At 36.3% G+C, this 23814-nt stretch overlaps 1 protein-coding gene across 1 annotated transcript in view; it reads right to left on the bottom strand.

Moving 5' to 3' along the window:
- LOC131064785 (uncharacterized) overlaps window positions 1-23814 on the bottom strand; it is a 160949-nt gene that overhangs the window by 112302 nt on the left and 24833 nt on the right. The window contains exons 3-6 of the mRNA XM_057999059.2: window positions 13703-13787; window positions 13340-13409; window positions 13045-13105; window positions 12843-12896 (exon numbers count right to left, since the gene is read on the bottom strand). Coding sequence (XP_057855042.2) covers window positions 12843-12896; window positions 13045-13105; window positions 13340-13409; window positions 13703-13787 — 270 coding nt within the window. The remainder of the gene's footprint in view (window positions 1-12842; window positions 12897-13044; window positions 13106-13339; window positions 13410-13702; window positions 13788-23814) is intronic.

Raw genomic sequence — 23814 nt, forward strand, 5'->3', positions numbered from 1 at the left:
TGATGTCCTCTTTTGTTTTGTCAACCTTTGGAACGGCCACCTGTACTGAACGAGACCCTGTGCCATCTTTATGGACTAAGGAATATTTCTTTGCCTTCTTCTTTTCCACAGGCTGATTCAGTCTGGCTAAGAATTTTGTTGAATCATCCACTGGCTGGACTTCTACAATAGCTTTCTTTTTCATTCTTGCTAGTAACCAATCTGGTACTATTAGCTGTTCAATGCAATCATCTTCTTCATTTACCTGATTTCTTTCACTTCCTTCAATTCCCCTAAGTGTGGAAATCATTCCCTCTTGAAAACCCTCTTCCAAGATATCAATTTGAATACTCTCCAATTCCTCCCCCATTACTGTTATTGGATTATCAAGGCCATTAGGAACAATTTGCTGCTGAATTGGTTCTTCATTTGGTTTTTCACAAATTGGAGGAAGAATTTCCATCTCAATTTGTAAATCATCTGCAACCGGAGCTTTGTTCCTATTTGCGGATAAGCTAACTCCTTCAACCAAAGAAGTGTTGGTAGAGGAAGATTCATTGTTTGCTCTTTGTTTCTTACATATAACTACCTTATCTGAAGTCTTCTTTCTTCTTGGCCTTAGTGAACTCTCTGCCATATCCTTCCTTTTCTTAGGATTTCCACTTTCTAGTTCCTCCGCATCGTGAATCACTTCATCATCATTGGAAGAACAGGAATCCATGCTTCCCATAAAATCATAGGTGAAGGCAATATTATTTTCCTTCAGTTTGTGAGTTTGCTGATCCACCCACCACTTAGTGAATTTCGTGGCTGGCCTCATCAATTTATCCAAATCTAAAAGCTCAAGTCCAGACCAATTTGTTGCGGGAAGAGGTTTATCTATTTCTTTTTCATAGCATGGCTAGTTGAAATTTCCATCATCCTTTAGCTGATCTGGTATGGGAAAAAGTTCAATTGTTCTGATCATGCTTATTGATATCCTGTACCACATTCTCCTCCTTATTTCATATCCATTAGTTGCATTGGCCCAAAAATCCTCAAGACCAACCCTATGTTTATATTTTCTTTTGTTTACCATCCCAATATGATGATGGGGATCAAAGTTGGACCTCGAACGGTAGAAGGAGAATGCATACCATTGCGTTTCCACATCTGCTTTATCAGCTGCCTATGCTGATGGACATGATTCTAACATTTTTCCAATGAAAAGAGGAAAAGAAATTCCAACCTTCTTGCCTCTTTGGATTTTCTCATATGCATCCAGTTGTCTAATGACCTCTAGTAGTACCATTTTATTTGTAGGATATCTTGGAAGTTTGTATGGGCATCCTGTAAATCCTTGGACCCTTAGGTAAGTGAAACTAGGGAATTGGATGTACCAAGATCCAAATTTGTTTATCAAATCTTTGGCCTCTTGTGTCAATCATTGATGAGTGCCTCCTTGAAATATCTTGGTGATGTACATTAGGAAAGCATCATTGACTTTTGAAATGGGATTTCTCTTACAATTGCCGATAGCAATCATATGCTTTGAATTTGACCGTCCTTGTTTCCCACAACACCTTTGCAAATCAATCCCTTTATATCTGTAACATCTTGCCAGCATGTAAATGACATAGGAACTCATGTAAAAAGACTGTGTGTTCCAAGTTTCTGAGTTGCTCATCAATGTTATTACTTATTATTTTTGCCCAATTTATCATCTTGACACCGGTAGTGATTTCATCAATGAAGTAATACATCCAAGGCTCGAATGATGAGGCTTGAGGATCTCCTGCAACTCTGTTTAGCAATAGGATGAGGTCTCCATACTTTTCTATGAAATCTATCCGGAAAAGATTCTTAGGCACTTTGGAATAAAGAGGTTTTGTCTTAAGCAACCATTGCTTGCTAATTATTTCAGTACAAGAGATAAGTTCTGCTTCAAAAAGTTTTAAGGTTTCCTCTTTGATCTTGTATATGGTAGAATGATAATCTAGAATGCCAAATGCTTCTTTGATGGCCATCTCTCCAAGGTAGGCCAGCACTCTGCCATCATGTGCCTCAATTTGTCTCTCCTGGGTGTTGTAATGTTTGGCGCATTCTATTATCAACTCATAGCACTGCATAGTTGGGGGAAATCCAACTGCTTGAACAATTCCATTTCTCATCATCTTGTGTGCTAATGGTGAAGGAAAGCAATCATCAAGCCCATACATTCTCTTTTTGAATGTCTTCGAGGTCTACATGGCCAAGGTCAGTATCTCCAACCTTCTTCCACTTTGTCACGATCTTGGATTCCTGCTTTGCTCCTTTGTTTGTGCTTTCTTGGAAATCCCTCCTTGAGCTGACATCTACCACTTGAAAAACATGAAAAATTCCTTAATTTAGGAAAAGGATAAAGAGGGGTTTGATGCTCGATTAAAGGAATTTCAAAGAATAATTCCGATTTAACTTATGAAATTCTTGAAATCAGACTGAAAATCAAACTTAGATAAGTCTGATTATGAAATTGAAACTAGAAACCAAACTTAGTGAATTCTGAAAATTAAAATTAAGTCTGATTCTGAAACTCTCTGCCCTTCAAAACTATAAAAAGCATAAAAAGGCAACGTTGATCCTAGGAAAAATTCAAGGAATCCGGAATGAAGATCCTTCCACAAGTCTGGAAAATTAAAATTCACATTGAAAGAAGGAAATCTTGAAGTGTGAAAGAGACTGAATTCTGAAAATCTGCCTTCAAAACTCTCTTAAACCTGAAAATTTTGATGAAATTCCTTAATTGCTTTGAGGAATTGCTTTCTACTTCATCTTCAAATGTAGGAATTAGTTTGAATTCCTCTAAAGATTGTCTTTAACCTGCAACTTTCTTCAAAATTCGCCTTGAAACTTGAAAGAAATTCTTTCTTGAGCTCCAACTTACAACTTTTGAGAAGCAACTTGTGAGTTGAATGAATGCCAATGCTCAAGTTTATAGAGAAGTTGAATCCTTGCTTTGCTTTGTTCTTTTTTTTGTTTTAATGTTTTATTGGAAACGAATCCAATCATGTTTTGAGCATCAAATCGAACCTTCCCTTTTTCTTTCTTTTGTTTTATGATCTCAATGGCAATCTCTTTTTGCTTTCTTCTAGAAGCTTCTCCTTTAGGCGAATTTCATCTTGTTTTTTTCAAATCCAACACTTGGCCAAAATTTTCATTTCAAACTCTTTCCTCTTCAACACTTAGGCGAATTTCTTTTTTATTTTAACTTTTTGCTTTAATTCCTCATTACCTTTCTTTCAACACTTAGGCGACTTTCTTGCTTTAATTTGTGGATTCCTTACCCAAGGGGTGGACTTCACCTTGCTTGTGGAATTCTCCTCATGTTTTCATACACAGCCAAATTTTGCTTTGAACTCCTCGACACTTAAGCGAATTTCAACTTTACTTTTGACTTTTTGTTTTAATCCACCTATACTTAGCTAAACTTTTCCTTATCCACCTTGGGCGAACTTTGCACTTGAACAAGGAATTTTCTCAATTCCCAGGTGGACTTGACTCGTGTTTGAGGATTCTTCACCAAGGGGAGGGAGGCGGGCGGACTTCACATGACTTAAAAGAATTTCTTGTTAAGTGAGGTGGACTTGGCCTTGGACAAGGAATTTCTTCCATGTCTAGAGGGCAGACTTGATTTTCTTTCAAGGAATTTCCTCAATAAGAAGGCGGACTTCATCATTAGACAAGGAACTTATTCCTTAGGATTGGGCGAACTTCATGCTGCTTTGTGGATACTCCTATGTTTGCAAGGTGGACTTCATGCTTGCCGAAGGAATTCTTCATGCTTGGAGGGGCGGACTTCACCATGGAACAAGGATTTTTCTACTGCTAGGGCAGACTTTGCTATTACTCAAGGATTTTCCTCATGATTGGTGAACTTCATCAAACAAGAAATTTCCTCACCTTGGCTAGGGCAGTCTTCATGTGCCACCAAGGAATTTCCTCATCTCAAGGGCAGACTTAGTCTCTAATCAAGAAATTTCTTCCTCATGCCTGGAGCAAACTTAGCATTGGATTTAGGAATTCTTCCATGTTTAAAATGGACTTCATCTGGAAACAAGGAATTTCTTCCCTACTTGGTCATTTTCTTGTGATCTTTCATTAACAAACCTGACCATGAACTCCCTTGGCCTGACATTCCTTCCAACTCTAAACTACCCATGATCCTGGAAAAAGCAAAAAAGCAACTTTCTATTTTTAGAAAAAAAAAAGCAAAACGAAAAAACAAGTTCCTGAATTGGCCCCAAAATGCCAAAAATAAAACTTTTTATTTTTAGAAAAGGCAAAAAAAAGCAAATTTCCTAAAAATAGTAAGTCAGAATTGATCCTGAAAAATTGTGATTTTACTCCTTCGACCTGTCTAAGCACATCCGTAGCATCAGAACACTCTTTTGATCATTCTTTCTCCTTCCTGATTTTGGTGACTCCTTCAAATTTTGAAAATCTTGACTCATTTGTGAAGGTGAGAGACTAGAGACAAAACCCTAAGATGCCAAAACACTACCCTAAAAAGAAAAAGCAAGGAGATCCCCATTTGCAATGGAGTGATGTGTGATTACGTCACAACACGTTGTTCGGTACAACCTTTGCCTTCAAACTAGAAAGGTGGAGGGCATTTCACAAGAGTCCATCGACTTGGAAGATATCGATTCTCATGTTTAGTGAACTGTCAATGACCAAAATGATGATGATGTCCTTCTTACTGAAGAAGATCTTGCAGTTTTGGAGAGAGGAGCCATAGAAGAAGCAAAAGCAGTAGAATTGGATGCAATGGAAAACAAAGACACTTTTGAAGAAACAATTCATCATCATTTTGATACCGTAGCACCTCCTAGTTCGAGGCCTGAAAAATTGAGTTACATTAGGAGGGGAAAGAGGAAGATGTAGATCATATTTGGTTGTTTTTTCTCATTTTGACATATAATTATATGTAAACATTTATAAATTTATGATGTTGTTATACATTTGAAAGTTTGAAACAATAAGTATCAATTATGAAATTTCAAAATTGAGTGTTTGAAGATCATATGACATGTGGAATGTTTGAATTATGACTCATTGATAGTCAAATTAGGCTTTTATATTCTCTAAATGCATTAATTTCTTTTTTAGTAAAACCACGGTTATTTTTGCTAACCGAGAGTCAAGTCCAAGTCCTATTTTGGGTTGTCGAGTCCGCACGGAGCCTGATTTTTCAAACCCACATCAAGACCAGCATAGAGGAGCACAAGTTTCAAGTCAAAGACTAAGTTTGAGTGTACGTGGGCATAAAGAGACTTGAAGGATCAGCCAAAAAGTTGAAATTTATCAAGTATAATCTATTTCAAAGCTTAGAACAAGTGGGATGAGAATGCTTTCTAGATGTTGTTGCCTCACTACATGAAGATGTATTCGGTGATCAATGTTGATGAACTCCAATTGTTCTAACCTTCAATATTGGATGAAGTGAACTCCAATTGTTCTAACCTTCAATATTGGATGAAGAGGACATAGTGTTGCCTTCCATTGATGACTTAGTTCCCAACGTTCAGGAGGAGATAGAGGGTAATGTAGTTCCAGACAAGTGAGGAAAACAAGGAATATGAAACATGGCTAGTGGAGTTGAAATGACAATGGTCGAGCAAAGCAAAATGGTATTCAAAGAAGATGTAGCAAAGATATTTCCTCACTTGTGTTCCTAAGCTTTTAAGGACCAAAGCCTCCTCAATGGGAAGTTGTGATCCAAAATTTGGATCAAATCACTATTCCATAGGGACATGTCCCCCACAAAAATCCCCGCATCCTTGGTGCGTGGATGTTTCTAAAACTTGGGGACTTCGGGGAAACATTCCACCACAACACCACCACCTTTGCCACCTCCACCAAATCACTTGCTATATGGCACATGCCATTACATACTAATTCCAACCTTTAACAGCATGAAAACTAGTTTACCTTTCATGGGGCACTCACAGAGATATTATATTGCATATTTTGTCCTGAAAATTTCAATTATATTCAATTTGTATATCAGCAATGCACCCCCACTCCTGCTCTTCTGTTGTCCCCTCATTGTCCCCAAATTTAGGCCCTTGATCCCCTCGTCCTCGAAAAATTGTCCCCTCATCAAGAAACTCTGAGGAACAATGGAACAAAGTTATTGGACCAAGGGATCAAAGTTGCCATTTCTAGTCATGAAGGTTATCTTAGACCAAGCAATCAAAGTTTGTTGATGTTCAATGCAGTAAAATCCAAAGAAAATTGTACTCAATCTCAAGGATACCTTGAAGCAAAGTGGCAAGTATCTAAAGTTAATGGAAAATCAAGTATGGTTTTTGTTGATTTTGCAAGCAACTAAACACCCAACCATCACAATGAATTCTTCTTGACCACAATGTTTGAGGATTTGCGTCATGGCAAAAATGGTGAAATGTCTCAATTATGGCACTTTCAAATTTGCCTTGTGCCAAAAGAAGCAAAATCCTCACAATGCAAAAAGAGATGGGAAAATGACGAGTTTTTGAACATTAGATTTATCTTTTGGCACCAAGGATACTTGTAAAACATGTTTGAGGGATTGGCTCTCATTGTAGCCTTAATTCTATGTTCATTTGACTATTGCAAGTGTATGACCAAGAGTTTCAAGGTGTAGAACCGCGATGCAAGTGTTTTGGGCTTCTAGTAATTGTTGTAGTTCCATTTCTCCCTTGCGGCATTCAAACACTTCTATTGGACCGGAAAACAGTGGCATATGTAGCAAAATCTCACTCTTCTAGATTTTTTCTTTCCTTTTGAGAGTTTCTATAGGTGTAATGTGTAACCATGTGCCTCAATCTATGTCTGTGCTTCTTTTATATTGTTTGCTCTTTTTTCATGATTCGTTATGCATTTGCAACTAATATAAACATCTTTGACCATTAGAATTGTAATATTATGTAAATATTTTGTAAATAATCCTTCGGTTTTGTAGAATCTGAGCAGTCATCTTGAAGATGAACTAAACAGAAATATGAAGCAGAACTAAAAGGCCATATTGTTGATCTATTTGTACATTGTTCTTCATTCAATGAAATCAATCCTTTGGATTTGCGTGTATATTCTTGGTTTAAATTTTTACAATCCATTCCTGGCCTGATAGTATCAGAGCTCAAGCAATTTGTTCATTTTCGTTAATCTTTCACCCCATCCGTATCCCTTATCAATTTTCATCATTACAAATTATTTTTAATAATTTTCCTCTATCAAGTTCAACTCCTGTATTAGATATTTCCATCTTTGTATGCTACATATACGACATGTATATGCTTTTGTTCCTGCAACAAGGGAAAAAACATAGTAGCAGAAAAAACATGCAGAAGAGAGGCCATAGAGGTTTAGAGACAAGCAACTTATTGTTGGTGTTAAGAAGAAATCCCATCGCGTCCACTAGAACTTCCATTTCCTAACGTATTCATGTCCATTTCCCTACAAATCACATTCAAAAGCACAAATAACATCCATTTTTCCATTTAAGTATTTTTTGCAAGTAAGGTCAAGGGTTCAACACTACAGTGAGTGAATAATTTTAGGTTTTCAATACTCCCATATTCTTTACTAAAAACCTGCTTAAACTCAATTTATTTTGTTTTGACACTCAATACACCAATCTACTGGTACTCTTTTTTTTTTTGTGTGCATGCCTGCTGTTATACTTATGTACCATGTGCAACTAACTGCTACCCTAGCATGAAATATTATGTGAATCCTGTAAATTAACTTTTTTACCCGCAATCAATTTGTTTCCTACTTAATTTTTCTTTGTTTCTTGCCTGTATGATATTCAGTCTTCAATGTATGTTTTGCCAACATCATATTCATGATTGGACAAGATGAGGTATCATTCTTCACACTTGGAAATGAATATGGGTCATTGAAAACAAAAGAAAAGACGGGTTTAAATTTTTCAAATTTTAGAGAAGTACCATATTTGATTAGCTATTTTCGCAGAAATTGTTCATGAAAAGAAAAAAAATTAACTTGGAACATTGTGGAGGATAGATAATAAAAATAATAATAATTAAAAAATAGAAAGGAGAAATATTTCCATTTGAAGTTTTTTAATGACTTATTTAAATATTAAAAATTAATTCATTGTCATACAATCAAAATTTGAAATCAAAACAAATTTTGCAAAAATGCAACAAATCACAACATTCAATGCCTCTAGTTCACATTTATGACTCAAGCCATTGTGATTGAACTATTGCATCTAATCCCTAACATGGTTATAACAACTACGTCTATACCTTCAACCCTATAAATCATCAGGGAGAAATAAGAACATTTTCATTTTCCATTTCCCAATCACCACTATCATAAGACATAAATCCTAATAGGAAGAAATGCTGATTTCTTTCTGAACAAGTGTTGATAGGACAAATCCTTTTTACATGTAGTCTAAGTGCCACATACCCTTTTTCTCTCACATGCTTTAACGTCTCTTTCACATACCAATAAGTAAATCGGAAGGACAAGCTTCTTCCACTTACCGAATGATATGTTGGAATGGAAAGCATATGAAGAAATTCGGTATAACAATCTGGTAGTATATAAAAAAAGGAAACCTTTTGGAGAAACAAGGAACCAATCCATCTCCCATCAATAGAAAAATGCATTATATCACATCAATTGTTGGTAGTGGTACAACACTAACTAGAAAGGACACCTGGTTAGAATGGTCAAGGCAAGTTGAGAATACTCCTCTATCTTCGACAATTTGTGATTCAACATTTGCGATGGATACTTACAACCAACTGAACCAGCAGTTGTTGTACAGAAACAAATCCGGAAACATAAAAATTCTAAGGCATTGGCCTTGATAAGGACCTCCGCTGATGAAAAAGTCTTCTAAATTCTATCGCATTCAAGGGCACAACACACATTGGGAAGCACTGAACAAGTTAAAAGATTTGTATAATTCCCATTCAAAATGAAATACATATAATTGCAGCTGAAGTTGTTCAAAACTAGAGTTGAAGAGTGGTGATGTCATAAGCCTCACTTCAAAAAATCCAAGCAATCAAGCATGATGTTGAAGCTGCTAGTGTGCACGCACACACACACATAACTGTCTTTGTTAAAGCTCTTCTTCCCACTTATTCAACCTACTTGGAGTCATTGCAAGCAAGAAATCAACTAATGACACTCACTTTTGATTAGCTGGTTGAAAAGATGGTTAAAAGAGAAATGACACTCACTTTCGATTTGTATGATTCCCATTCAAAAATGAAATACATACAATTGCAGCTGAAGTTGTTCAAACTAAAGTTGAAGAATGGTGATGTCATGAGCCTCACTTCAAAAAATCAAAGCAATCAAGCATGATGTTGAATCTGCCAGTGTGCGCACGCATGCACACACACGCAACTGCCTTCATAAAAGCTCTTCTTCCCACTTATTCAATCTACTTGGAGTCATTGCAAGCAAGAAATCAACTAATGACACTCACTTTTGATTAGATGGTTGAAAAGATGGTTAATGACACTCACTCGTAGACTTTGAATCTACAACCTCCACTCGTAGACTCAGCCATGTTTATGAAAAAAAATATATATATCAACTTGATTAAAAAAAAAGCCATTAAAATATTTTTTCATTTCAAATTTCTTTTTATTGTAGAGTTATTCCATCAAGTTTGAATTCAAGTCACAATATAGCTTGCCGACTTCTCACTGAGTCTAAGTCTCAACACTATGCACACAACATTCCCTTGATAGGAGGAAACAATGAAAATCGCTCTCATAGTGATCTATGATCTTGTGAATATCTCCTCATTGTATTTATATAAATGTAGAATTCACACTTGGCCCAAAAATGATAAGAATCGATCTCGTAGTTTACTCTCATCTTGTGAGTATCTCCTCATTGCAAATATACAAATGGAAGTTAGACCAATCAAGGAGATTTTTGGAGGCTCATTTAAAAAGTAATTTGTAAGTGCTCAGCCTTATCTAGATAGCACGCACCCTTGTCTAAGTATTTTACCTATACTAATGAAGGGAGCACAACATGAGTTTTAATGACATTATCCTTATTTTCTCTTTGATGTTTTGCACTCTCAAATCTATTCCTTAATGTGTTCTCAATAGGGTTACAACAAGACATCTATTTAATGCTAACAATAATACGACTTTGGGTGCAAGTGAATTGGCAAGGTTTAGTTTACTCCTAAGTCTAGTCACAAGGTCAAAACCTAGTAGTACAAAATTTCAAATAATATTTAAGGTAATTGGAAAAGCATCCCCTTGTGAGATTCCATAGGAGGAATCTCATAAGCCAAATTGGTGTTTGGCATGGCCATGACCTAAAGAACAACCTTTAACTTTTGTGCTTCACCAACTCAATCTCAAGTTCATTTTGCCTTTAACAACCCATATGTGAAATCATTAGCCTCCCTAGGATTTATTGCTTAATGTGCTTGAAATTGCTCAATCACAAGGTTAGCCGAACTTCATGTATGAAGTTCGAAATTCATCAAATCCTTACTGAATCTTAAAAATTCATTCATATTCGCCCCAATGTTCATCCGGAAAGAAGGCTTGGGCATTTTTTAATTAAAACATATTCCATCGATACATATTCCTGAGGAGGAGAGAAGCCCAAGTGGGAATGATCAATCGTGCCCTAAAACAAACTCCATTCCAATTGATGGCTAGAGTGGTTTCTTTTTTATACAATGTTTTCTCATCGCATTCGTGGTGGCAGCTTCACACAAGCACGACTTGAGCTTCTCCTTCTGCAATATTCGCTCATCCTACACAAACCTTTAGGTGTAATGAGCATCTCCTTCCTCCGCTCGATTCGTTCATCGCCAGCCTCAAAATTTAGGAGCAGAGGAATTCTATAACATAATTATAGACACTCCATGCTAAGGATTGCACCACCCCTATTATTTTATATTTTGAAATATTTAAATTGGATTTTAAAGCATAATATATTTATTCTTTAATATATAAAAGTTAACATATTTATTATTTATTAATTAATAAATTAAATTTAAAATTTTGTGCATATCTGTGTTATAATACTTTTAAATTTATAATAATGTATTCAAATTTAATAATATTGTTTTATTTTTAATAGTTTTAATTTGATAAGTGTAAAATATTTATATATTAATTCAAAAATCAATATAATGTTATTTTATTTTAATAAATAAAAAAATGACTATTTTATTTTATAATATAATAAAATTTCAAATCTACAGTATTTTAATACTATTTTGGCAATTTAATGAATTTATTATCTATATATTTTCAAAATTCAAATTTATATAAGGCAAATTTCTTGTTGAATTTTTTTTCAAATATTTTACCCTTGCCGAATTTCATTCGAATTTTATTGTTGCCAAACTCAAATTCGAATGCGAACCTTATGGTAGTGTATTGTTAGAAAATAAGAGACATGATTTGCATAGTATCCATGGGATAGTTAAGGTGGTTATTTCCCTATTTTGTGAATTTTGTAATAAAAATCCATTCCATAATCACCATTTCCAAGTTGAGCCTCAATTAACTTGTACATTTCAAAAAGAACAAACAATAATGCACAAGACAAAAGAATATCATAAATGTCTATTAATATGGTATGCATCAAAACAATGTCATAGAATGTCCCAGCAGCTTTACTGTTTGCAATGGCAATACAAGACTGACCCCTATCTCTCTAAGATTTTAAGAGATTTATTTCTACCTGTCATGTCCATCATAGGACCCAAGACCCAAGCTGTCACATCCATCATAAAACCCAAGAGACTATCCCTCTTGGTGTTTGAAGAAAAATTTGTGTTCGTCACAAGGCCCAAGAGAGATCATTGTATACACAAAGACTCAAGACAGTTCCATGCTACCTTCTTTCATTATCTAAACAAGAGTTGTTAGGTTCACCACCTTCAAGAAGGTGTTACGATCAAACATTGAGCCCTACAATGAACTTTTGAGACCTCTAAATGGATCACACACTACTTTAACTTATTTCAGTGATTGATTCAGTGCATGTCAAGTAGAGATATCACCAGCACAATGGGTTTTTGAACACCTCCCCTCTCAAGGGTTACCAAAATACCCTAAACATCTATTTCTTGCATAAAATGTAGTGGGTCAACTACCCTCCCCCATTTATCTAAAGGACATGGGTAGATGCACATGACCAATTTAATTTGAACATCTAGGGGACTGTTGATTTTATATGTTAGGACAGCAACTAAGAAAAGTACCATACCTCCTCATAAGATTGTTCATACCACATGGCCTAAGCCATTCTTTGAGGACATTATCAGATTCATCATCAATGACCCTTTTGTGGCATTCAACAAGGATGGTCCCCATTTAAAGGCTTGTTGCTATGAAGTAGACCAAAGCCTTGATCTCCACTGGCTCTCTCCTCTTAGCTTGGCTTGTTATACAATGGGCCTTCCTTTCGCTTGATCATTTCTTATGGTATGTATTTCATATAGACTATCTTGTCTAGGATTGCTTATTTGATTCACCCCTTTACCTTTTAGTTCTATTTTCTTTATTCTTTGATTATTATAGTTCTTTAGCACACCTAATAAACTATTATAAAATATACTTTGCAGTCTCATGGACCTACTTTGGTTATCTAAGAACATTAATATTATTTTTTTGTGTTTGTGTTGGCAAATTCCCCATGCAACAAGTCCTTCATCTTAGACGAAAGACAGAGGGGTATTGATTTAACGAGCTTGTAAAATTCAACAAGACATTAATATAATTCCTTTCTTGCTATCTTCCTTTAGTTCTTTCATTCTTTCTTTCTTCTTTTGTATGTTATTTTTAAATTTGTAAAACTAGTGTATTTTAGACACCTGCCTTGAGTAGAAGCTGACTTGACAGCGTGTCTTCTTCCTCACGGTTCCTTAACCCCTGCACAATATAACCAGAAGAACCAGAAATTCAATGGATGACAACAAAGCATTGAGCATAATAAGAAAATAGCTGTCCTAGATCAGATTCATGCATCAAAAACAGTTCCAAATGTGAAGTTTCTCTCCTTTAAACCATGAAGACATACCTTTGAAAGTATGATATTAGATCTCCACATATGTTGTGATGTTCTTGCAGATACATAACACCTACAATAGAAAAGCACAAACTTAACATCCAATAATAAGCAACACTAACAATAACGCTAAACTCATTGTTAACAGATCTCCCAATACAAATTTGTAATACATGTGAGATTAGCATATTACGATTGTCATACCATATCATTTACCCATATAACATCCAAAGTGAGTATCTTACGTCGATAACTTGATAAAAATGCTAAAACTCCCATCATGCCCAAGGTAGAAATAATACTAAACCTATGCTCTCCACGCTTTGAAGCATTAGATGCTAGTGCTCCTGTAAAACCAATGCCCGATACTGGAATTCCTGCTCTACAAAGTTTCAAGGAATACCATGTCTTAATGTTACCAGTGATTGTAAGCAGTGGACTTGCACCAAGACAAACATAAAAACCTGCCCAACTCAAGACCGACTACCATCCAGGGAGACTGTTTTCTCTGCTATATAAATTATATGCTTGACTCATAAAGTATACGACCAAAACAAACCTTGCGAAAGTCTCAATTTATAAAAGGAATCCTAAAGGTTTCCATTTATTTGCATTGAGAATTGGCCAATTTACCTGAAGACTACTAGTTAAACATTAAAATCCAATATACCTGTCGTAGAAAGTTTTAATGCACGGTTATATGCTAATAAAGCCATGTTGTCTGAAGTTTCCTGGGCTGCAAAACTCGCTGGCACCTGTTAGGAGAAATTTTTAACAAATATATTAATTCCAATCAAAGAAATCATAACATAAAAATTGACCCAGCAAGACATAACTGGCATCAACAACTTCAGAAAGGTCAAAACAAAAATGCATTTGAGAAAAAATATTCTATAATACATTCACAGAGGTATGACAATTATTTCAGAAACCTATCTACATTAAACATCCAAAATGTAAGAAAGGAATGAGAACAGTAGGCTTTAGCAAGGCACTGGATTATAGGTATAGCACAAGATATATAACTTCAACAAGAAGCATGTCCTCTTGAAAAATTCAACTAAGCGAACACATATAGACTGATAAGTGTGCATATTGTCTTACAGTGTTGTAGAGAAATTAAGAAATTGATGTTATTGAATACCATAAGGCTCTTTGTTTTTCAAAAAGTTAGTTAAATTTTCCTATCAAACTAAAGGTAAAAAAGATCAAACTCAAATAAAACAGTTCCAGTGCCATCACTAATTGGTGTTATTTGATCTCTTTCCATCTCACCTTTAGCTAAAGAAGATCAAACAACTATTGATGCAAAAGGCAGTTCCTAAATTGCCAACGCAAACAGCTGCAAGCATTACACAACAAAATTGTTTTCAAGAGTTTTCTGATATAACTAATCCTATGTTCCATGGAATTTCTAGGACAGGGATAGCAGCGGACAGCAGAACAAATTTTTGAGATAGCAATCCAGGAGGTCATTTTCTGGAGACAGTAGCAGAGGGCATTATTAAATTTAAACATATAGGAAAATTTTAAAAAATTTCGCTATACATGAAATCAAGATTCAAGTTTAAACATTCACACAATTCATCAAGTTTCAGATTCAGTGTTTTATGTTCATTGATTCAAGTAAGCAGCAATAAATAATTCATTGTTTTCATTATGATAAAAGCCCCTCTTACAAACCTACAAAACATGCCGTTGTTTTCTTGTGTCTTGCTGAACCCATCTATCCATATAGTGGACATGAAAGCTGGATTCATGTTTCTAGCCTTGTTGCTTTTGTTGTTCATCGTACTTTAAATGAGGTTGGTCGTCCTTAAGATGTTTTGTCTGGTTGTCTAGTCATCTGTGAAATCAAGGAATGACAAATTCTTCTAGGTGTTGAAAATGGCAACAAGGGTAGACTCCAAAGCAAAGATAGCCAGGATGCTACTGATAGTGCCAAATACCTTGAAAGGGCACACTTATTAATGGTAAACCTTATTTTATGCGGCATAGATGTTGCAAAAGCCTGACCAAGAGGTTTTCTAGTGTTAAATAGCAATGAGTGATCAAGAACATTTCATCCACAGGTTTTCCAAAGTTTAGATGACAACAGCAAAGAAGCATGCCTTTTGAAGAAGTGAAAACTTGAAAATGGTTAAGATCATATAGGATTGCACTTTGACTACTCATGACAATTTTAAGAGGCAACAACCCTATTAGAGTGCACCTACAAGTGGGATCTCACATGTTAAGGGAAAACAAAGAGTAGAAAAGGACCTCATGTGAAAATGGTGGCAGTGTCCAAGTGGTGTTCAAATTGTGGGATGCACCCAAGAAATAGTAACCAAAAGTTAGTGGCATATCATAAACTAACCACTACCTCCTATATATACCATACCTATGCCATTGTAATGTCCCCTTTTCAGTCCATTCCAATATTCTTAAAGAATGCCAACTTTATTAAAAAGAAATTCTCCCATGGCAGTGAACTCAAGTAATCAAGATGAGTCCAACGATACTCTATGAAGGGGAGCTCTCCAACTTCTTGAAGAAGCTTATTATTTTTTAAAAGCACAAATTTTCATAAAGTTTGATATCCTGAGAATTTAAGGTTATTTTCGCATGCTCTGAATTCATATTTGGACCATTTAGTATTTTCCACAGCTTGGTGGTTGTGCTGAAACATAATTATTTTAATTATAAAGTGACTCATATAGTTCAAACTTCAAAACTAAATTAAAACTAAATTAATTATAAGGAGGTAAAATATGATTTTTCTAGAAAGTTATCAAATGTTTATAAAATGTAACTTCTAGAAAGATCCCAAAAAGGAGTTATAAGAAGAGATTGAGAGAATTCATTTCCACATTCTTGATATTTTAGATATTTTAAATTTTCTCGAAATCCCAACTGAGGAAGTTGAGTAGGTTTGTTCAACAACAGCCCTAGGATGAAAACCCTAAGGCAAATATTGGTTTAAGAAGTGAAAGATCTTCTAAAGCCAATAAAGAGGTGGATTTTGTTGGATATTGTTGATCATTGCTGCTGCTAGGATATGTTGTTGTCATTGATGTCAACATATTCCTATGTATTGTTCCGGTGATTGCAGATTGGGAAGATCTTATGATCCGGTTTGTAATGTTGGTTTGCTGATCACTATTTTGCAGAACTCGGTATATTCTCCGGTATATTCCGGTGTGATGAGATCTTGTGCAGAGTTTTTCGAATATTGTTTTGGATGGCCTTGTGTATCTTCATTTCAAATGGATCGTGATTTGGTGGTCCACAAGTTATCTTTCTTCGTGACAATTGCTTATTGGTTGTGTTCTTGAGCTTCCAGACGTTGACCAATGAAGATTTGATAAGTGGTGTTGGTGCAGCTGTTCCTGATGATTCTAACGTGCTTGTTGGTGTTTCTTAGTCATGTCCTATTTGTTTTGATGATCCGCATTGATCATTGTGCGAGTTTTTGGTGGTTTCTATCAACCGATGATGATTTTCGTGTTATGCGGTTTCCCTCGTGGTGTAGCGCGTTGCGGTTGATCTTGGTGTGATTTCCGGTGGTGTTGCACGTTTGGGAATTTGAATTAGGACCATGTTATGCTATGTAAATCATTATATTGGTCTAATGGTCGATCTTTGTATCGTGTGTTGTAATTTTGTAATTGAGGATTGAGGATTTGGCCGACCTTGTTATCAAGGTTGATGATTTGTATATATAGGAGATATATTCATGTAATTTAGGTGTCGATGTAGTGTCTGCATTATCAGAGAGAGGTTTATGTGTGAACAAGAGATTCATCCTTCGGTGTTGTGATTGAGGAGAGATTGGTGTTGCAGAGCAGACATCTGTGCTTAACCGGAACTGTAATCAGGCATTTGGAGATGCTATTCTTTCAGTTCGTTTCTTCTGGATTGTAGTCTGAATCTTGTTGTAAGTCAATGAGACTTCCCTGAGGGTTGTAGCCCTCCGAGCCATTATCTTTAAAGCAGCGAGCTCTAGGCAGTGTGCTTGAATGCATGTGCATTCCCCATTGTAATATTTTCACATACTATTGCAGAGTATCATCTTATTGTGGGTAAGTTCCCACCGTGGTTTTTCCTTTAACAGGGTTTTCCACGTCAAAATCTTGGTGTTGTGTGTTGTGCTTTCAATTTGCTAATCTATGTTATTACTGCAACTTATCAAATTTGTGTTTTGTGATTAAGTTTGATATTCCGGTGAAGACCGATTCACCCCTCCCCCCCCCCCCTCCAATTGGTATCAAAGCCAGATCCTCCGGTAGAAGCTTGATCGCTTGAGGAGATCCGAAATGGCAGCTCAAGGTGTTATCTTTAAGAAGGACAGACCAAGATTTTATGGAAGGATTGGATGGAAGTGCACCTGAAATGTCTTGGTGAAGATTACTAGAAGATTACAAAGAATGCCTACATTGTTCCTCCGAATGGACCGACTACTCCTGATAAGATCAAGGAAGCTGAACATAATATTAGAGCGAAGGAAGCATTGCTTAGTGCCCTGACTGATTCTGAGATGACAAATGTAATGGGACTTCAAACTGCACATGAGGTCTAGGTAAAGCTTGAGATTCTGTATGAAGGTGATAAACAGGTGAAGGTTGCTAAGTTGCGGAGTTTAAAAGGAAAATATGAGATGTTGAAGATGGTAGATGATGAGAACATACACTCCTTTATGGCTAAGGTGAATGATCTTGTCCTAGGTATCAGATGTGCCGGTGGAACCATTGAGGAAGATGAAACTGTTGCTAAGGTGTTGAGATCTTTGCCTCCTTATAAACATAAGGTTGCTGCTATTGATGAGATCCGAAGTGTGACTACTGTAACAAGAGATATTCTGGTTGGAAAGCTTGCTGCATTTGAGCTAAGTGAGTTTGGAGAATCACATAGAAAGTCTGAGATTGGAGAATCACATAGAAAGTCTGAGACTACATTTAGAGCATCTGCAATTGTATCTAGTAAGCAGAAATATGATCCTGATGAGTGCAGAATATCTAGATATGAGAGAGAGAGAGAGAAGAGAGATGGAAGAGCAAGAGAGAGTTGGGTGAACTTGAAGCACTGATTGCCCGGAGATTGCCTAAAGGTGCCGATAAGTATGATGGAAAGTTGTCTTTGAAATGTTTCTCTTGTAATAAGATGGGACATTTTGCTTCTAGATGCCCGGAGAGAATGGCTAAATATGACAGGCATGATAAGTTTGATAAGCATGATAGGAATGATAAATATGACAAACATGAGAAGTATGATAAGCCCTACAAGCCTAACTGGAAGCATAAAAATCAAAAGAACTGTTATTATGCTGCTGATGAAGGTGTTACGGATGAAGAGTCAGAAGGAGATGAAGTAGTGTTCCTTGCCATTAAGGAAGATGGACCTGTACCTGTTGATTCCACTGGTTGTGCTATTGAGGAGAAAGCTTTAGCTGCTAAAGTTGAAGAGAAAGATGAATGGGTAATTGACAGTGGTTGTTCACATCATATGACCGGTGATAAAAGCAAATTTGTGAGCATGGAAAAATATGATGGTGGAATAGTTAGATTTGGAGATGACAAAGTCTGTGTGATCCGTGGGAGAGGTTCCATTTCTTTTGATGGTAAGCATAACACTGATGATGTCTTGTATGTTGAAGGTTTGAAGCATAATCTTTTAAGTGTTGGACAAATGGTTGATAAAAGTTATGATCTACAATTCAAGGATGGAAAATGCAAGATCTTAAATGCCTCCGGTATAGAAATTGCATCTGGAACTAAGACTGAAGGTAACATTTTTCATTTGAATGTTGGTGAGAAAAGTTGTTTGATTGCTCAGATTAATGAAAGTTGGTTGTGGCATAGGAGAATGTGTCATGTAAATTTTGATTCAATGATCAAGATCAATTCTACACAAGCTGTTAGAGATCTGCCTAAGATTGTTAAGCCTGCTAATCCGGTATGTAAGGAATGTCAATTGGGTAAGCAAACAAAGATTTCTTTCAAAAGAAAACAGTATACATTAAATGGACTACTAGATCTTGTGCATACTGACCTATGTGGACCTACAAATGTTAGAAGTGTGCAGGGTGATTGATATTTCATGTTGCTAATTGATGATTATTCTAGGATGATGTGTGTTGTCTTTTTGAAGGAGAAATCATAAGCGTTGGACAAATTCAAGATATTCAAAGCAAAGGTTGAGACTAAGACTGGATTGAAGGTGAAGTGTCTGAAATCTGATAGAGGTGGAGAATTCTGTTCCGATGAGTTCAATTCATTCTGTGAGAAGCATGGGATTAGAAAACAATTATCTTCTCCTAGAACCCCTCAGCAAAATGGAGTTGTTGGGAGGAAGAACAGAATTGTCTTGGATGCTGCAAGGACTATGTTGATTGAAGAGAATGTTCTGAAGGTCTACTGGAGAGAAGCTATTGGCATTGTTGTTTACACATTCAACAGAGTTCACATCGAAAGTGATACCGGTAAGACCCCTTATGAGCTTTGGTTTGGTCATGTTCCTACTGTAAGATATTTCAAAGTATTTGGTAGCAAATGTTATATCAAGAGAGATGGGGATATAGGAAAGTTTGATGCTAGAAGTGATGAAGGAATTTTCTTGGGATATTCTACAAAGAGCAAAGCTTACTGGTGCTACAATAAGAGACTGAGAAAGATAGTGGAGAGTGCAAATGTGAAGGTGGATGAGAACTTTGGAAAAGAGATCAGAGCATGTGGTTATGATGATGGACAGTATATTGTTTTAGCTCCTATTCAGACTGAAGAGCTTAAGCAGAATGATCCAGTAGAGACAGTTAACCCAGATGTTGTTGCTGCTAGTGAAGGTGTGAAGGAACCTGATAATCAAAACAATCAGAAGACTCCGAAGTATATAAGACTGAATCATTCTGAAAAATCAGATTATTGGTGATAAGAATAAACGTGTAATGACTAGAAGAAGGTTAGTTGTTGAAGAAGTATGTCTGGTTTCTAAAGTAGAACCTAAAGATGTTGATGAGTTGAGATATGTCATATTTTTATCCTCTGAACTCTTGAGTTTTTGTCATCTTTTGGTTTGCACAGTAGTAGTGATGTATTGGAAGTTGACTATATGTATTCCATATGTTAAGACTGAACTTATTAAATCATGTTTTATCTTTGCTAGTTTATTCCTGCAGCCATGTCATTTATTACTGCAGCCATGTCATTTATTCCAGTTGCTATGCGGATTATTTAGGGCAAGATCATATGTGAAATTAATATATGTGTTGATTGAATAAAATGCGTATGTATGTTCTTGTATGCTATTTCTTTTGTAGTGCAGAGAATAAATGATGTTGCGGGGGATGTTCGCCTATCACGCCTGTTGAAGGGAAGGATACTCAAGTGATGACTGAAGATCAAACTGTAGAAAAGTTGAGCAAGCGTAAGGGAGGGCATAAGAGAAGCAATCAAGCGACACTACCAATGTCTAACTTAAGTGGACATTGAAGTTGTAAATACCGCCACAGTATGTTATGACTGTGGTTCGGTCTAGATCCGCGTATCCTGCAACATAACTCCAGCTATCTCCTTTCTCGGTCAATCATCGGCCTCTTCTTTTCAGCGTGATTTGTGTTGTCTATTGTAGATGATTTCTTTTTAATAAGAAGCTCTTCTTCTTCTCAGGGGTTAGACAGAAAGAGAGAAGAATAGAGCGGAGGATTTTCATAAGTATTTTTGAGTTTATTTTCATATTGAATCATGTAATGACTTTCAAGAAAGATGAATAAAATTGTGTTATTCTAATCTTTTTAGAGTTGTTTCTAGGAAGCCTGGTATCACTCATCCAAGGGGGCCCACTTGGTGAGTGTTCCTGTGCATTCGTTAAAATTAGTTTTCTTTCCTTAGCCGCAGTAGACATTCTTGCATTGACTGTTCCTGCAGCCACTAGAAACAAATCCACTGACTGTTCCTGCAGCCAAGCCAGAACAGAGTAATCTCTGTTTATCAGCATTGAATTTATCCAGTATTGTTTTTATGAGTTTATGCAGAAGTCTTCCTGTAGCCTTTCCATAGTTTCCATTCTTGATATCTTTTCCGCATAATGTTAGTTGCTGCAGTAATGCAAAATCGTTGTCGCAAGAACTTAGTGTATATATAGTGCAGACCCATTTCAAGTATTACGTCCCTGGGTTGACAATCAAATGAACACTAGCTATGAAAATAGTGACTTTACCAAATGAATGTCCAAACTTCGGGTTGAGACTTCAACTAGAGTTATTATTCTTATTGTTGGGTTGAACAGATGTTGTTGAAGTCTGTAAACATGAAAAATTGGATGAGAACTATGAAAGAAGAACTAGATCAGATTGAAAAGAATAATACTTACTTGGGTACTTGTGCCTAGACGTAAGGATAAGAATGTTATTAGCACTAAATGGGTGTTCAGAAACAAATTAAATGAAGCCGGTGAAGTTGTCATAAATAAAGCTAGACTGGTTTGCAAAGGATATTCTCAGAAAGAAGGAATTGATTATGAGGAGACTTTTGCTCCAGTTGTCAGACTTGAAGTTGTTAGACAGCTGCTTGCTTATGCTGCTTATAAAGATTTCAAGGTATATCAGATGGATGTCAAATCTACCTTTTTGAATGGTGATCTTGAGGAAGAAGTCTATATTGAACAACCTGATGGATTTTCACTGTCAGATGATGGAAACATGGTATGTAGACTGAAGAAAGCTCTCTATGGACTGAAACAAGCCCATAGAGCCTGGTATGCTAGACTAGATAAATATTTGTTGAAATTGGGATTTAGTAAAGGTGCTACTGACAGTAATATGTACTTTAAGATAGAAAATGATAACATCCTGATTGTTGAAGTCTTTGTTGATGATATTATCTTTGAAGGTGATGATAACTTGAGTATGAAGTTTGTCGATAATATGCAAAAAGAATTTGAGATGTCTATGATAGGTGAGATGAAATTTTTCTTAGGTTTGCAGATTTCACAAACTGGAAAAGGTATATTCATATATCAAACTAAGTATGTGAAAGAATTGCTGAAGAAGTTTGGGTTAGATGACTCCAAACCTGTTGGAACTCCTATGGTGACTAGTTGTAAATTGTCTAAAAAATGATGAGTCTCCTAAAGCTAATTAGTGTTTGTACAGATCCATGGTTGGTGGACTGCTATACCTTACTCAAACTAGACCGGACATTATGCATGTTGTGTGCATGGCTGCTAGACATCAAGTTGATCCGCAAGAGAGTCATGTCACTGTTGTGAAGAGGATATTCAAATACTTGAAGGGAACTGTGGATTATGGTCTGTGGTATTCAAGGAATGATGATTTCATGCTATATGCCTACACTGATGCAAATTGGGCTAGTGATGTTGATGACCGGAATAACACTACCACTGGAGCATTCTTTTTGGGTAAGAAGTTGGTTTCATGGGCTAGTAAGAAACAAGATTCAGTGTCCTTATCTAATGTTGAAGCTGAGTACATTGATGCTGCTAGTAATTGCACTAAGGTGGTTTGGATAAAGCAAATGTTGAAGGATATCAGAGTTATCTATGATGAGCCTACTCTTATATACTGTGATAATTCCAGTGCTATTAACATGTCAAAGAATCTAGTGCAACATTCAAAGACTAAGCATGTGTCAATCAAATATCACTACTTGAGAGAGCAAGTTAGTGAAGAGAAGGTGAAGCTGGAGTATGTATCTACAAAGGAACAAATAGCTGATATTTTCACTAAGCCTTTGCCTGCAGATACATTTGTCTATTTGAGAAACAAGTTAGGGGTATCCACCCCTCCTAATGAGAACTAGATGCATTAAGTTGCATCAATCCGGTGGACTTCACAGTCTTATCCTTTTTATCCGGATTGGTGAGTTGGTGTTGCTCCTCTGGTGGAGTAATCTGTGTTGTGGGTAGAGAGATTCATGTTTTATATTCTAAGGGGGGGAATAAGTTTGATTTTCTGTTTTGAGATCTTTGGCATTGTTGTCAAAGGGGGAAAGAGATCATGTGAAAAACCGTTTTATATGTCCTGATCTTAGGGGGAGTTTGCTAGAGATATCTTCTTGCTTTGCATTGATTGTTTTTCACATTCATATGTTGCCATCAATGCCAAAGGGGGAGATTGTTGGTCATTGTTGCTGCTAGGATATGTTGTTGTCATTGATGTCAACATATTCCTGTGTATTGTTCCGGTGATTGCAGATTGGGAAGATCTTATGATCTGGTTTGTAGTGTTGGTTTGTTAATCACTGTTTTGCAGAACTCGGTATATTCTCCGGGATATTCCGGTGTGATCAGATCTTGTGCTGAGTTTTTTGGATATTGTTTTGGATGGTCTTGTGTATCTTCATTTTAGATGGATCGTGATTTGGTGCTCCGCAAGTTATCTTTCTTCGTGACAGTTGTTGATTGGTTGTGTTCTTGAGCTTCCAGACATTGACGGATGAAGATTTGATAAGTGGTGTTGGTGCAGCTGTTCCTGATGATTCTAACGTGCTTGCTAGTGTTTCTTAGTCGTGTCCTATTTGTTTTGATGATCCGCATTGATCGTTGTGCGAGTTTTTGGTGGTTTCTATCAACCGGTGATGATTTTCGTGTTATGCGGTTTTCCTGGTAGTATAGTGTGTTGCGGTTGATCTTGGCATGATTTCTGGTGGTGTTGCGCGTTTGGGAATTTGAATTAGGACCATGTTATGCTATGTAAATCATTATATTAGTCTGGTGGTCGATCTTTGTATCGTGTGTTGTAATTTTATAATTGAGGGTTGAGGTTTTAGCCGACCTTGTTATCAAGGT

This window comes from Cryptomeria japonica, chromosome 1 (assembly GCF_030272615.1).
Source record: "Cryptomeria japonica chromosome 1, Sugi_1.0, whole genome shotgun sequence".
NCBI classification, from domain to species: domain Eukaryota; kingdom Viridiplantae; phylum Streptophyta; class Pinopsida; order Cupressales; family Cupressaceae; genus Cryptomeria; species Cryptomeria japonica.